The sequence below is a fragment of the Salmo trutta genome, chromosome 35 (genome assembly GCF_901001165.1).
Source record: "Salmo trutta chromosome 35, fSalTru1.1, whole genome shotgun sequence".
Classification (NCBI taxonomy): domain Eukaryota; kingdom Metazoa; phylum Chordata; class Actinopteri; order Salmoniformes; family Salmonidae; genus Salmo; species Salmo trutta.
Genome location: NC_042991.1, coordinates 6,311,031 through 6,328,343, shown reverse-complemented (window position 1 = coordinate 6,328,343; position 17,313 = coordinate 6,311,031). Strand labels below are relative to the sequence as shown.

Genomic DNA, 17,313 nt, shown 5'->3' with positions numbered 1-17,313 from the left:
AGGTTCAACTTCCAGCAGGACAATGACCCTAAGAATACTGCTAAAGCAACACTCAAGTGGTTTAATAGTAAACATTTAAATATCTTGGAATGGCCTAGTCAAAGCCAAGACCTCAATCCAATTGAGACTCTGTGGTATGACAAAGATTGCTGTAAACCAGCAGGAACCCATCCAACTTGAAGGAGCTGGAGCAGTTTTGCCTTGAAGAATGGGCAAAAATCCCAGTGGCTAGATGTGCCAAGCTTTTAGAGACATATCCCAAGAGATGTGCAGCTGTAATTGCTGCAAAAGGTGGCTCTACAAAGTATTGACATTGGGGGGGTGAATAGTTATGCACGCTCAAGTTGTCCGTTTTTTTGTCTTATTTCTTGTTTGTTTCACAATAAAAAATATTTTGCATCTTCAAAGTGGTAGACATGTTGTGTAAATCAAATGATACAAACCCCCCAAAAATCTATTTTAATTCCAGGTTGTAAGGCAGCAAAATAGGAAAAATACCAAGGGGGGTGAAAACTTTCGCAAGGCACTGTATTTTCCTTCGTTACTTTCACTAGTCTACATCTTTTCCCTTAAACTCAGAAAGCTCTCTACAATCTCTGTCTTTCCGTCTAATGTTGCGTTACCAGGTGAACATTTTCTTTAATTATAGTCAAAACAAACATTAATCTGTTATCTCTTCCTTCCTGTCGTCAATTCAATAAATCTATTTTAAAATAAACCAAAATAATGTGTCTCACGAGATTAAAACTCCTAGGGTTTTCCTGAGTCGCATTGTTATCGAAACCCCCAAATATGTTATGTCTTGTTTAGCTGGTTGTACTTTACCATATAATACCTTGTGACCCTGCTCTACCACATTGTTTACTAATGTGGCAATGTTTTGTATGAGTTTCTTCATCTTTTTATGCCAATAACAAATTCACTACATTTGTATCAACACAGAACCCTCAAATCTACACCCGTTAGTGATTTTTTTTTAAATGCGGCATAAAACAAAGTTTGACTATTTGTAAACATAATTCGTGCTCTTGCCCATATACAGTTGAAGTCAGACGTTTACGTACACCTTAGCCGAATACATTTAAACTCAGTTTTTCACAATTCCTGACATTTAATCCTAGTAAAAATGCCCTGACTTAAGTCAGCCTTCCACAAGCTTCTCACAATAAGTTGGGTGCATTTTTGCCCATTCCTCCTGACAGAGCTTATGTAACTGAGTCAGGTTTGTAGGCCTCCTTGCTCGCACATGCTTTTTCAGTTTTGCCCACAAATTTTCTATAGTATTGAGGTCAGGGCTTTGTGATGGTCACTCCAATACCTTGACATTATTGTCCTTAAGCCATTTTGCCACAACTATGGAAGTATGCTTGGGGTCATTGTCCATTTTTAAGACCCATTTGCAACCAAGCTTTAACTTCCTGACTGATGTCTTGAGATGTTGCTTCAATATATCCACATAATTTTCTGTCCTCATGATGCCATCTATTTTGTGAAGTGCACCAGACCCTCCTGCAGCAAAGCACCCCCACAACATGATGATGCCACCCCCGTGCTTCATGGTTGGGATGGTGTTCTTCGGCTTGCAAGCCTCCCCCTTTTTCCTCCAAACATAACGATAGTCATCATGACCAAAAAGTTCCATTTTTGTTTCATCAGACTAGAGGACATTTCTCAAAAAAGTACGATCTTTGTCCCCATGTGCAGTTGCAAACCGTAGTCGAGCAGTATGGTGGCTGCGTGGTCCCATGGTGTTTATACTTGCGTACTATTGTTTGTACAGATTAACGTGGTACCTTCAGGCGTTTGGAAATTGCTCCCAAGGATGAACCAGACTTGTGGAGGTCTACAATTTTTTTTCCTGAGGTCTTGGCTGATTTCTTTTGATTTTCCCATGATGTCAAGCAAAGAGGCACTGGGTTTGAGGGTAAGCCTTGAAATACATCCACAGGTACAGCTCCAATTGACTCAAATCATGTCAATTAGCCTATCTGAAGCTACTAAAGCCATGACATCATTTTCTGGAATTTTCCAAGCTGTTTAAAGGCAGTCAACTTAGTGTATGTGAACTTCTGACCAACTGGAATTGTGATACAGTGAATTATAAGTGAACTAATCTGTCTGTAAACAATTGTTGGAAAAATTACTTGTGTCATGCACGAAGTAGATGTCCTAACCGACTTGCCAAAACTATAGTTTATTAACAAGAAATTTGTGGAGTGGTTGAAAAACGAGCTTTAATGACCCCAACCTAAGTGTATGCAAACTTCCGACTTCAACTGTAAGTATTCAGAACCTTTGCTATGAGTCTCGAAATTGGGGCCAGATGCATCCTGTTTTCCATTGATCATCCTTGAGATGTTTCTACAACTTGATTGGAGTCCACCTGTGTTAAATTCAAATGATTGGACATGATTTGGAAAGGCACACACCTGTCTATATAAGGTCCCACAGTTGACAGTGCATGTTAGAGCAAAAACCAAGCCATGAGGTCAAAGGAATTGTCCGTAGAGCTCGGAGACAGGATTGTGTCGAGGAACAGATCTGGGGAAGTGTACCAAAACATTTTTGCAGCATTGAAGGTCCCCAGGAACACAGTAGCCTCCATGGAAGAAGTTTGGAACTGTCACGCCCTGACCATAGAGAGCCTTTTTATTCTCTATTTTGGTTAGGTCGGGGTATGACTAGGGTGGGTAATCTAGGATGTTTATTTCTATGTTGGCCTGGTATGGTCCCCAATCAGAGGCAGCTGTTTTTCGTTGTCTCTGATTGGGGATCATATTTAGGCAGCCATTTCCCCACTGTGTTTTGTGGGATCTTGTTTATGTGTAGTTGCCTGTGAGCACTTAATTTGCTTCACGTTTCGTTCATTCTTTATTGTTTTTGTGCGTTTCATTCAATAAACATGTGGAACCCATATCACGCTGCGCTTTGGTCCGAATGTTATTACGGCGATCGTGACAGGAACCACCAAGACTCTTCCTAGAGATGGCTCCCCCGCCAAACTGACCAATCGGGGGAGAAGGGCCTTAGTCAGGGAGGAGACCAGAAACCCGATGGTCACTCTGACAGAGCTCCATAGTTCCTCTGTAGAGATGGGAGAACCTTCCAGAAGGACAACCATCTCTGTAGCACTCCACCAATCAGGCCTTTATTTTAGAGTGACCAGACAGAAGCCACACCTCTGTAAAAGTCACTTGACAGCCCGCTTGGAGTTTGCCAAAAGGCACCTAAAAGACTCTCAGACCATGAGAAACTAAATGATCTGGTCTGATGAAACCAAGATTGAACTCTTTGGTGTGAATGCCAAGCGTCACGTCTGGAGGAAACCAAGCACCACTCATCACCTGGCCAATACCATCCCTACGGTGAGGGATGGTGGTGGCAGCATCATGCTATGGGGATGTTTTTCAGTGGCAGGGACTGGGAGACTAGTCAGGATCTAGGGAAAGATGAACAGAGCAAAGTATAGAGAGATCTTTGATGAAAATCTATTCCAGAGCTCTCGGATGGGAGAAACTCCCCAGATACAGGTGTGCAAAGCTTGTAGCGTCATACCCAAGAAGACTCAAGGCTTTAATCGCTGCCAAAGGTGCTTCAACAAGTACTGAGTAAAGGGTCTGAATACCTAATGTAAATGTGATATTTCAGTGTTTTATCTTTAATAAATGTGCAAACATTTCTAAAAACCTGTGTTTGTTTTGTCATTATGGGGTATCGTGTGTAGATTGATGGGGAAAAAAACAATTTAATCAATTTTGGAATAAGGCTGTAACGCAACAAAATGCGGAAAAGTCAAGGGGGTCTGAATACTTTCCGAATGCACTGTATGTCACATTTATATATGGGTCTTAAATATATAATAATATATTTTTAAATATACGTCACTTCTTTGATATATATAAGACCATATAGGGCTATATATTACTTTTCCGTATTGGGTTGACCAGGGCTGGGCTCTGGTCAAAAGTAGTGCACTACATAGTGAATAGGGTGCCATTTGGGAAAAACTAACTGTAATCACATACCAAGCTTCCACTTATTTCTAGAACTCCAGTAGATTGTCAAATCTAGTTAGTCTAGTAATGCATTAGAGTATACTGACTCAGTAAAGGGCATTTGTACAAGACATTGCTAAGAAGTGTACCTGCAAGTGTACAAGCGAAGAGTACACTCATAAGCACTATCCCTAACTAACTTGATTATTGATTGAACCGTTAACTCTCCATGATGAAATGCACACAAGTGCCATTGAGAAATGGTTTCACAGCTTGCCTGGAAGCTCTTAGCACCCATAGTTCACACAGTATGAAACAATTTTCAGCCTATAGTGTTCAAGAAGGCACCTCAAATTACTATGCTACAATGAACGCAATGTCTTTGATGGGACATTCACAACTTATTGTTTGGCAACTACAGCATCTTGTTTACAGACATTGGACTGTCTTGTCAGTGGTGTGAAAAGACACATTTAAAAACTCGAGTCTTCATTTTCCTTCACTGTCTAAACCTGGACAATCAGACCAAATTATTTTTAAGCATGCTGTGCTAATTTTCATTAGGCCTATTTCGTCTTGTCATAGGCTAACTCGGTTCACTTTTCACTTTCAAAAAACAATTACTGTACGAGATAGAGATGGAAATATATTATTCTCTTAATTGTCAAATCATCACTGTGTGTGTTTTATTTAATGAAAATAACTCCAAAACATATTTGTCATCATTTATTTCCCTGAGCCTCCTTTTGGCCCTTGAAATGCTCAGTCTAATCGTGTGGGCATTAGGAAACAAATTTGAAGATATTTACATACACAGCTCTGATTGGCTGAGAGGATGATCTAGAACACATCCCCCAACACCTTACCCAGATTAACAGTCATTTTCGTGTGTGTGCGCTTGTGGGTGAAGGTGTTGAAGGGCAGAGGGGGGAAGATATGACTGAACCACACATTCATTAAAACTGAGGCTGTGTGACTCAGAGGTTGCAAGTAAAATAACAGTCAAACAAAGCATATTTTCATAAGCAAGGCCTGAAAAGAGGTAGAGGGGGAAAGGGGTAAAGAGAGGGGGAAGGGGAGTGTGAAGAGAAAGGGGGAAAGAGAGGGCGAAGGAGAGTGTGGAGAACAGCCTGGGAGTGCTCACTAGAGAATAAAATAATAGAACTCTGTCAGAAAAGTCAGCAGCATCTGTTTCGCAGGCCCACAGCTATAGCATGTAGCCCTTTCCTGCAATCAAATGACCAAATCTCCCCCTAGTGGCCTAATGGGTGGAATATGATTAATATATTTTATAATTTCATAATTGAAAAACATATTATTTTTTATAAAGGCGAAAATCCGATGTTTCTATGTCAAACGGTTTTGTTATATTTCAGTCTTCCGTGATGTATATAAAGTGTAATATTGAGATGCAAACAAAAAAATTAATACTCTGACATGGCTCTGTTGGGGCTGCTCTGCTCAATGAAGAGACATGAAAGAGCAGTTAGCTGTTAGCTACTTTTCGTCACTTTAAACTCTGACAATAATCTCTCCTGTCTTATATTTGGCGAGGTTGAAGCCCATCTGGCACCATGTTTTGATCTTAGTCAGATATGACTGTACTGTGCAGCAGAGCACGAGCAAATGGCTCAGCTTCAAAACGTTAGTGATCAATTTAGTGATGCCCGAGCCCTGCCTGTACTCTAGTTATTGATGAAACCCAGCCCTAACACAATATATAATGTCTAGGCCGGTCAAGTCATAGAACTGTCTCGTGTACAGCCATGCTCAGTTACAGTATAACTTCATAATAAACAACTCTTTATTAGCTGGACTTTGTCAAAGGGCTCTTGGACTAAAAGAAAGAGAATATCGAAGAAGAGTAATATACATTAAACACTTTCAAGATGAAGGTTATTGTATTAACAAGGAGACGGGACACTATAGGGTTAGCTTTAGGAACGTGTTTAGTAAGATCCCGAATATAGGGTTTCCATTCAGAAAATGTGGTGATGGACATTTGACCGGCATCATTTTAATTTACCGTACATTTGAGAAATGTACCGGACCAGTATGCATTGGGTGTGTAACCTGATTAGGGTGTCCACCCACGATGCTCAGAATGACAGAAATCACATTTAAATTATAGTTATTAACCTATTTTAACAGAACATGCAACTCGAGGATTAAACAGTGTGCAGTTAGAATAACTGTCCACATTTTGCTTTTCCTCAGCCAACAAGATGAGTAATGAACAGCAAAATCACTAGCCTATGTCAATATACTATCCCTCATAGTACTATCCCTCATCCAATGTGTAAGTCGCTCTGGATAAGAGCGTCTGCTAAATGACTTAAATGTAAAATGTAAATGTAGTACAAAAGTTGACCTATTCTATTGGTCAGCTTCTCGTTCTGTGTGTGATATAAGTAGCCTTTTCCAAACAAACATTTCTGGGATGATAGATCCCAGATTCATACAACCAGTAGGCCTAGGCTACATAGAATAAATTACAAAGGGCAATGATGCTGATGCAACAGATCAGAACGTTTAGCTTCAAAATGTTGATAAACTATTATGTCTTTACATAAGTGCAGCAATGAAGTAGGCTATGCGCGAATGTGCGTTCCATAATGCAATTAGCGGGAAAACACTGTTGTCAAAAGCGCACCGTTGGTTTCTTGAGACAGTGATGAAAATATCCTTTAGAAACTAGTAATATGACTAGAATTGTGCCTTTTGGCTACTGGACAATAAAAGAAAGTTGATTTTAAAACCAATAGATCATGAAAGAAATAGGCTACTGGTTTCAATGGAATATGGAAGCCTTTATAAAAGAATTGCCTTCACGTTTGGTCGTGTTTTGGCTTTATGAGTACTGTAGTACATCATGCTACAGTGATGGTGATGTGTGAAACTTTCCAGAAAGATTAAAACTGTCCTTATTGCTTTTATTCTCTCCTTTTCTGTCCACTCCTCTCTTCTCCTTTCTTCTCCTCTCTTATCATCCTCTCCTCTTGTCTATTTTCTTCCCCCCCTCCTTTCCTATTCTCTTTCCTCCCCCCTCCTCTTTCCAACTTCAGACACTTTTAGTTATAGTCCATCATCCTTTCCCTCCCCCTTCCTCTCCTCTTTCCTCTGTTCTACTATCTCTTATTTCCTGTCCTTCTCCCTTTTATTGTTATGGATTGAGAAACAGCTGTCCTTGTAGCTAAATTGCAACAATGAGTCAGAAAAATGTGTTCTATTACATATTCTATAACGTTCGCTCAGGCCTTTCAGTTTGCCTCAGTGTATAAGAGACCCGACTGGCCCTTCAATTCTTAATCAATATTCCTTTACACATGTTTTCTTTGTGGGGATGATTTGTTATTGCTTGTTTTAATCGAGTGGATTCAAATCAATTCGTCGCTGTGTTCCATCAATCATTGTTGGTGATGGGTTCGGACTCCTAAACTTGAAATAATGAGTCCCATAGTCAGGTTTCTAGACCAGAAGTTAATGTTTATTTGTACGAGGAATGTGTATAGTGGAGGCAATTAAGCTTGGAATGTACTGAGTAAAGGAAAGGCAATCACATGGTTGCAGTCACTGATAAGGGTGGAGAGAGGTGGTTTAGTGAGGAATGGGGGCCAAGGTCAGCTCAGGTCACATTAAGGGAGAAGGAACAGTTTATTGCCCACGTCACTTAACTTCCTGCCTAGCAATGAAGATGTAATGTTTAATAAAGGGAAGGAGGACACCACACGCAAATTGGGGTATATATACTGGGGCTGGTGGAACCATGTCTTTGTCTTATGCAGCTGTATGACCCAGTGGGTGAATAAACTTGGTTTGAGCTTTACTAATCGTCCGTGAGTTTTTACTTGGTTCATTTAGAACCTAACATTGGTAAATGGTAACACAGTTGTGCAGTTAAGCTGATGTGTCACGTCTATTCACCGGGACAGGAATCGATCATTACAAACGTCATGCATCTTCCTGACAGCTTAAATTGTATTTACTCCGCAAAACATTTACTGCAGGGCTAACTGGTTTATATTGAAACAAACCGTGTTTTTTTACCCTTGACGTTTCTGTGTTTGCCACGGAGCTAAACCCTCTGAAATGATCAATGAGGAATGTTGAAGAAAGCCAGGCAGAGAAGAGGCAGGTGGAATGCATAATGACCCTGACGGGTATTTTAATAGAGGAACACTGTACTGGACTGGAGCATCCATCTTATGCGGGATTTCACCGCAGTAGTTCTTCTCGTGTTTATGTAACTGTCGTGATGAGGTCGGTATGACAGACAGGTCACCAGTGGGTTGCCGGATATCATTTACAGGGTTGAGTTTTTCCTGTCTATGTGACCAGGAAAAACTCTAGGCCCTAGTTAAAAGTTATACAAGGCCTTACGTTTTTCCTCATCACTTCACATATTCACACATTCTGTGCCTCACATGCATTTAATTAAGTTAGGGCGCTTGTTAGTGGAAGTCACCTTGATTAAGGACATCAGCAAGGCAAGTAAAGGGTAATAGTGATAATCTGTTTAATTTATAAGCTCATTAATGTGGTCGGGCTATTCTTAGTAATCCCAATCTCACACAGTAGATAGAGATAGCAAAGAGGGGGAAGTGTGTGTGTACGTGCATGCGTGTGGACAGATTTCAGATTTGTACAGTATCCTCTTTTATTTCAAATGTCTTTCATTTGTTATTGGATCCCTTCCAATCTTTAACTCTGATAATGATTGTGTATGCTGCGCTGGAGAGGATTTCTCTATCAGTTATGACATTTAAAAGTTGATTAACATTTCCACTTCCAATGGGGGATTGAAACTCTACAGCTAATTGTACTCTGAGAGAATGTAGAAGTTGGGATGATGGCCATCAGGAAACAGACTTCAAAGTTTACCAGATGTTTCTTATTTTCAGTCATTACATCTTTCTGTTAATAACGTTAAGGTGCACACTGTTTGTGTACTATGACGTTATGATCTATTGTGAGTCAGCACACGTCAAAGACAAAACCCAAACCATTGTCAGCAAACTGCTGTTTAAATGATGGCACACTATTGTATTGTTTACTAATAGCTTTCTCTCCCTCTCTTTCTGCCATTTTGTTTTTCAGCTCCTGTCAACCCTCACCTGAGTAAGTGACAGCTTTATTTATTCATTAAGTCTGATCAATCACTTAGCATGTTTCTGAACATTATGAGGAACATCCCTCAGACCTGAACTAGGCAGAGCTGATCAGCCCTAGGAGCAGCATGGAGACTTGTTGGTTGTGGAGAGTCCTGTGGAGTAGTTCTACTGTCATTTTCTATATACAGTGAGCTCCAAAAGTATTGGGACAGTGACCATTTTTTGTTTGTTTTGGCTTTGTACTCCAGCACTTTCGATTCGAAATGATACAATGACTAGGAAGTTAAAGTGCAGACTGCCAGCTTGTGAGGGTATTTTCATTCATATCAGGTGAACCGAAATTACAGAGCTTTTTGTACGTAGTCCCACATTTTAGAGGACAAAAAGTATTGGGACAAATTCACTTATACTGTAAGTGTATTAAAGTAGTAAAAAGTGAAGTAATTGGTCCCATATTCATAGTACGCAATGACTACATCAAGTTTGTGACTCTACACCTTGTTGGATGCATTTGTTTTGGTTGTGTTTCAGATTATTTTGTGCCCTGTTGTAGTGGTAAGAGGTTAACATGTCTTGGTGGTATGATTTGTACCGTCTACACTTTAACCTCATAGTCATTTCAAATCCAAAGTGCTGGAGTATGGAGCTAAAACAACAAAAATGGATCACTGCCCCAATACTTTTGGAGCTCACTGTAACTACACTGGGAAGAGCTGCTTAATATTCTGTAGGAAAAATGTGTGGAGGAGAGAGAGTAATTTTCAGTGTGTGTAGATGTGGGCATGGGGTGAAGGGTGGGTGGGTGGGTGCGTGCATGCATGTGTATAGTGCTTGTTAATAATGCATTTCATGTGTTCTCTCCAATGTTTGCACATTATGTGATAATCAGTTGCCATGTACATTCCCGCTACAGTATCTTATTACAGGAAACCACACATTTACTACTTCCTACTTCACAAGCACTCATTTGCCGAAGTGTATTGTGTTAATGTGTTGGGTTAGCAGCCGTTACCGCATACAAATCCCAAATATAATCATTACCAGCATCATTATCAAGCCCCCTATAGATCTCAGCCAATCTTATCTAAACTACACATCTGATCTGCACACCTCCTCCTCGCTGATCCTCCCCTCCAAACCCCCTCCTCGTCCTCCTCCCCATTTTCCATCTCCTCGTCCTCATCACCTCATTCCCCCCCAGTCCTCCCCTCCTAATCCCCCTTCTATCTCCAGTAAGGCCCAGGTCCATTTAGCTTAGCTTACAGTGGATTGACATTACCAGCGAGACTCTAGGGGCCAGACCCCCATTTAGATCTGCATGCCTGAAGGCTGGAGGGGAGAGGAGTCAAGAGCTGAGGCCCATCTCTCTCTTTCTGGCTGTCTTAGCTGGGCCACACACACACTCTCTCTCTCTCTCTGTGTGTGTGTGTGTGTGTGTGTGTGTGTGTGTGTGTGTCTCGCTCTCCCTTTTTCTCTCACTCCTCTCTCTCTCAATCACTCCCTCTCTCCTCCTCATCTTCTCTCCACTACGTGTGTAAAGCCTCGAGCTCCTGCCTCCACCGAGGTCGCCACTCCAAACTGCTCCCAGCTACCTTTTAATAAATCAATGAATATTTATCGCACGCTCCTGTATCTAGAATCTAAATGCTGTTTTTTTTACCCACCCTTTGAGGACAGTTCTATTTCTAAATGTCTTCTGATTATATGGTATTGATCTCATATTATATTGTTCCATATAAAATAAAATTGTATTTGTCACATGCGCTGAATACAACAGGTGTAGACCTTACAGTAAAATGCTTACTTACAAGCCCTTAATCAACAATGCAGTTTAAAAAAAAATTGTTAAGAAAATATTTACTAAATAAACTAAAAAAAAAAAGTAACACAATGAAATAACAATATCGAGGCTATATACAGGGGGTACCGGTACAGAGTCAATGTGCCAGAGTACAGGTTTGTCGAGGTAATATGTACATGTAGGTAGGGGTAAAGTGACAATGCATTGATAATTAACAGCAATGCAAATAGTCCAGGTAGCCATTTGATTAATTGTTCAGCAGTCTTATTACTTGGGGGTAGAAGCTGTTAAGGAGCCTTTTGGTCCTAGACTTGGTGCTCCGGTACCGCTTGCCGTGCAGTCTATGACTTTGGTCTGAGGACCCATGCCAAATCTTTTCAGTCTCCTGAGGGGGAAAAGGTGTTGTCGTGCCCCCTTCACGGCTGTCTTGGTGTGTTTGGACCATGATAGTTTGCTGGTGATGTAGACACCAAGGAACTTGAAGCTCTCGACCCGCTTCACTACAGCTCCGTCAATGTGAATGGGGGCGTGTTTGGCCCTCCTTTTCCTGTAGTCAGCAATTAGCTCCTTTGTCTTGCTCATGTCGCTATAGGCTGTCTCATCGTTGTCGGTGATCAGGCCTACCACCGTTGTGTCGTCTGCAAACTAAATGATGGTGTTAGAGTTGTGCTTGGCCACGCAGTCGTGAGTGAACAGGGCGTACAGGAGGGGACTAAGCACGCACCCCCGAGGGGCCACCGTGTTGAGGATCAGCGTGGCAGATGTGTTGTTGCCTACCCTTGCCACCTGAGGGTGGCCCGTCAGGAAGTCCAGGATCCATTTGCAGAGGGAGATGTTTAGTCCCTGGGTTCTAAGCTTCGTCATGAGCTTTGTGGGCACTATGGTGTTGAATGCTGAAATGTCGTCAATGAAAAGCATTCTCACGTAGGTGTTAATTTTGTCCATGTGGGAAAGGGTAGTGTGGAGTGCAATTGAGATTGCATCATCTGTGGATCTGTTGGGGTGGTATGTGGATTGGAGTGGGTCTGGGGTTTCCGGGTTGATGGTGTTGATGTGAGCCATGACCAGCCTTTCAAAGCACTTAATGGCTACCAACGTGAGTGCTATGGGGCGGTAATCATTTAGGCAGGTTACCTTGCCGTTGTTGGGCACAGGGACTATGGTGGTCTGCTTGAAACATGTTGGTATTACAGACTCGATTAGGTAGAGGTTGAAAATGTCAGTGAAGACCACTTGCAAGTTGGTCTGCGCATGCTCAGAGTACACATCCTGGTAATCCGTCTGGCCCCGTGGCCTTGTGAAAGTTGACGTGTTTAAAGGTCTTGCTCACATCGGCTACGGAGAGCGTGATCACAAAGTTGTCCGGAACAGCTGGTGATCTCATGCATTCATCAGTGTTGCTTGCCTAGAAGCAAGCATAAAAGGTATTAAGCACGTTTGGTAGTCTCGCGTCACTGGGAAGCTCGTTGCTGGGTTTCCCTTTGTAGTCCGTAATAGTTTGCAAGCCCTGCCACATCCGACAAGAGTCAGAGCCGGTATAGTAAGATTCAATCTTAGTCAATATTGACGATTTGCCTGTTTGATGGTTCGTTTGAGGGTATAGAGTGATTTCTTAAGTGTCCGGATTAGTGTCCCGCTCCTTGAATGTGGCAGCTCTAGCATTTAGTTTGGTGCGGATGTTGCCTTTAATTCTGGTTGGGATATGTACATGTGGTCACTGTGTGGACGACGTCATCGATGCACTTATTGATGAAACCAGTGACTGAGGTGTTATACTCCTCAATGCTATTGGATGAATCCCGGAACATATTCCAGTCTGTGCTAGCAAAACAGTCCTGTAGCTTAGTATCCACGTTATGTGACCACTTTCTTATTGAGCGAGTCACTGGTACTTCCTGCTGTATTTTTTGCTCATAAGCAGGAATCAGGAGGATAGAATCATGGTCAGATTTGCCAAATGGAAGGTGAGAAAGAGCTTTGTATGCATCTGTGTGTGGTATAAAGGTGGTCTAGAGTTTTTTTCCTCTGGTTGCACGTGACATGCTGGTAGAAATGAGGTAAAAGGGATTTAAGTTTGCCTGCATTATAGTCGCCGGCCACTAGGAGCGCCGCTTCTGGATGAGGATTTTCTTCTTTGTTTAGGGCTTTATATAGCTCGTTGAGTGCTGTCTTAGTACCAGCATCGGTTTCTGATGGTAAATCGACAGCTATGAAAAATATAGATAACAACTTTCTTGGTAGATAGTGTGGTCTACAGCTTATCATGAGGTACTCTACCTCAGGCGAGCAAAACCTTGAGACTTCCTTAATATTAGACATTGCGCACCAGCTGTTATTGACAAATAGACACACACCATCACACCTCGTCTTACCGATGCATGGAAAACCCAGTAAACTGTATATTATCCATGTCGTCGTTCAGCCACAACATAAAATATTACCGTTTTTAATGTCCCGTTGGTAGGATAGTCTCAAACAGAGCTCATCCAGTTTATTCTCCATTGATTGCACTTTGGCCAACAGGACAGATGGTAGAGGCAGGTTACCCACTTACCAACAAATTCTCACAAAGGACCCGGATCTGCCACCCCTGTATTTTTATATATTTAACCTTAATTCAACTAGGCAAGTCAGTTAAGAACAAATTCTTATTTACAATGACGGCCTACCCCGGACGACGCTGGGCCAATTGTGCGCCTCCCTATGGGATTCCCAATCACGGCCAGATGTGATACAGCCTAGATTCGAACCAGGGACTGTAGTGACCCCTCTTGCACTGAGATGCAATGCCTTAGACTGTTGTGCCACTCGGGAGCTCGTTGGTCTGTTGTATCTCTGTCTTCTCTTCATGCGAATGATGGGGATTTGGGCCTGGTCTGGGAACAAAAATATATCCTTCTCGTCAGAATCATTAAAGAAAAAATCTTTGTCCAGTTCGAGGTGAGTAATCGCTGTTCTGACATCCAGAAGCTATTTTCGGTCATAAGAGACGGTAGTAGAAACATTATGTACAAAATAAGTTACAAACAATGTGAAAAAACACACAAAATAGCACAATTGGTTAGGACCCTGTAAAACGGCAGTATCTCCTCCGGCGCAATTATAATGAGTTATATATGAATGTCCGAGAGGTGATAGTGTTAGGCTTAGAAAATAGATTTAATGGGGTCTCTTAAGTGTGTGCGTGTATTTGTATGCCTGTCAGCCTTTCTGCTCCCGTGTGTGTGTTCTCAAACTTGAGATGACGGCCAATACTCTTTGAGAATACCATTGGGGTTACCTCACAGTTACCTCTGAACTCTAGCCTTAGGCCTTCCCATTGCCACTCTTGATTCACAACCTATGTGTTTTTCAACAGTAGTACAACAGCATTTGAACTTACAGTATATAATACACTGCCACCATTCATGGTTCAATAGTGTTGTTCATGGTCAGAGATTACATACCTCAAGCCATAGCTCTTAGCCTCGCAAAGCTACCTGATCCCGCGAGCTTACATTAAACGTTGCACAGATATCAGCGCAATGTTTAATGTAAGATCGCAGGATCAGGTGGCTTTGCGAGGCTAAGAGCTCTCTCATTGTTAGAAACACATGCATCGACCCGTGTTGATTTTCACATGATTAACTTCAGCAGAATGTCCTCTTATAGAATGCATTGTATAGCAGTCAAGCATGGTCCACTAGATTGATTCATGGTCAGCTATCTGAATCTATTCATTGGGGGAACTCAGCTTTATTGCTCTCATTGGTGGACATGCATAATAGTACCCATTGACCCATGTGTTTATTCACATGATCAACACAAGAATACAACAGCAGGTCCCATTATAGAAAGTACCAGCGCCATTCATTCATGGCTCAGTAGCCAATGTTATCATGGTTATTTTATTGTGTTTCTATTTCCTTTTTTATTTAGCAAATATTTTTCTTACTTTTTATCTCTGCATTGTTAGGAATGGGCTCGTAAGTAAGCATTTCACAGTAAAGTCTACATCTGTTGTATTCGGCGCATGTGACTAATACAATTTCATTTGATCTACTATAGAACCTCATGGTATCCCTATGGCTATCTAGTTTAACATTTTTATGTCTACATTTTGACTGTGTTATGACTATAACAGTGTTTCTCTGTCCGTGTTTCATGAGAGTTACTGCAGCGTTCATCTATGACTTTAAAACCATAGACATATGTTGAGGTTCTAGTATTTCTATTTCTATGATGACTACAACAGTGTTTTCTTTTTGTCCCGTGCTTCAGGAGAGTTCCACTGCAGCTTCGAAGAGGAGCCCATTTGCATGTTCACGCAGGACAAGAACGACGACTTTGATTGGACGAGACACAGTGCAGCCACCCGTGACACCAAGTACACGCCCAACACCGGGCCTAGCGATGACCGCAGCGGATCCAAACAGGGTGAGCCAACCATTGTTGTGATGTCATTGGGATCTTAGGTGCACTGTGTTTTGGGAAACTTCAATGCCACGAAGAAGGTCATAAGGTAATTGTTTTGCCCCACATTTAGCTACATTAGCCAGCGTAACTAGCTAGAGTTATTTACATTTATTTGCAATTGGTTAGCTACCACTCCAGGTGGCTTCAGCGTATTGGAACGGTTGTCTTTCTATGTGATCTTTTAGAAGTCTTATTTTAGTCTTGACCCTGGTAGTCCACTCAGCACAGATGCTGTACTCACAACACACTACACATGGGTCAATATCAACACAATGGAACATGCAATAAACAACCTTCAGCACTTTCATTTTCATGGTACTCATCACTCTCTCTTTCTCTCCGTCTCTCTATCATCACCTTCTCTCTCTGGTTTAAGTAAAAATGTAATATACAGCAGTTTACAATGTAAACACAGGCAAACTGTTTTAATATAGCACACATAGATTTTCTTGGAAGAGCAGAAAAAAGACTAACTACAAGCCAACAAAAGTATATATTTTTCTATAGTCGTGGAGAGAATAGTTTCTGTGAGTGGCTGGTTCACAAAAACTGAGAGAACAAAAAGAGATTAGAAGAAAGAACAAAAAAATAAATAAAAGGCCTCCCACTGGTGATAGTGAAGGACAGATTGAGTCTAATACTGTAACTTAGAATTAGGAAGTAATTTACTGCTGGCACAGCCAATCAAGGATGACCTGAAGGAGAACCACACACACACACACCGGTCACCATGGTGACTCAATCTATCTGACACTAGACACACGTCACACTACTCAGCCACACACACACTCTGTGAGAAATTGTGCTAGTTGGCCTGTGTGTGTCAGTCCTGAGGGAGAGTGAGCAGCAATCTAGTCTTTATTGGAATGCAGCTGAGGCAGTAGGCAGCTCTAGGAGCAACAGCAGCTGAAGTTGTAAATAATGTATTGGCTTTAATCACTCTAATGGGATAAAACTGTCCAGCATTTCATTACCAGCCCAACATTCCTAAGGGGCTGCAATTATCTGATGTCAAATTCAACAGAAGAAGAAATTCTATTTGATTTTGACTGGAGGGTAGGAAAGTTTGTTCTCCGTCCAAGCTACATTCCCCTGCCCCAAAGTGGGACTGTAGATAGGGTCTGGAATGAGACTTGCACCGTGCGAGGTTAGTTTCACTGCTGATTCTCCTATGAAAGTTTCAGATTACCTTGAGACATGACCATCTCGTCTGTCCTCTCTGCCCTCTGGTTTGCGTCTGGTTAATCTTACTAGAGAGAAAATAGGTCTTTAGTGGAAATTTACTTTCAGTACTAGCTGCATGGATGGAGCCGCCGTATTCGTCGCATTGTTTTTTCATTAAGGATTATAGGATATTGAGGGCTTGTTACATTATAACAATCATATTTAATATATTTTTAAGAGGGCTTATAGCAAGAAAAAACTATGGGAACATAGGTGATTTGTCAATTCAATAATATGCATTCCAATAAACCCAGCACAAACAATTTTCTCAACGCAAATAATATGCTTCAGAAATAATAAGAATAACCCGACCACTAATAATATATTTTCAATGCCTAATTTTTATAAACACAAATATTCCATAAACCTCATCAATGACCCAGTAACCTTAAATTACCTTTTTGTTTTGGTTAAGGCTACTCAAGTTTAGACGCACTCCAAAACTAGAATGAAAAGTCTCTTCTTTCTTTTCCCTTTTCAATTCCTTTTAGTTGACTCAGTTCAGTTTATATTCTTTGCGCATTCAAATAGTATTTCCCCCCATAAAAGAAAAGGTAAGTCGGCCATGGAGGATCTCCAAAAAACGATAAGGAAAAACTGATCTCACGGTGTCTTGAAGGCACGTCTGCGCTCATGAAAATTTCTCCGCTATCCGTTTAGAAAATCCACAAGAAGGAAATAATCTTGACAGGTCAGGAACATGATCACAGTGCACAAAAGTAAATCT

At 41.4% G+C, this 17,313-nt stretch overlaps 1 protein-coding gene across 3 annotated transcripts in view; it reads left to right on the top strand.

Annotated features, from left to right (window-relative positions):
* Positions 1–17,313, top strand: part of LOC115174515 (MAM domain-containing glycosylphosphatidylinositol anchor protein 2-like) — a 344,881-nt gene that overhangs the window by 292,944 nt on the left and 34,624 nt on the right. For all 3 annotated transcript variants that reach the window (XM_029733126.1, XM_029733125.1, XM_029733127.1), the window contains exons 13-14: positions 9,093–9,113; positions 15,168–15,323. In XM_029733126.1, coding sequence (XP_029588986.1) covers positions 9,093–9,113; positions 15,168–15,323 — 177 coding nt within the window. The remainder of the gene's footprint in view (positions 1–9,092; positions 9,114–15,167; positions 15,324–17,313) is intronic.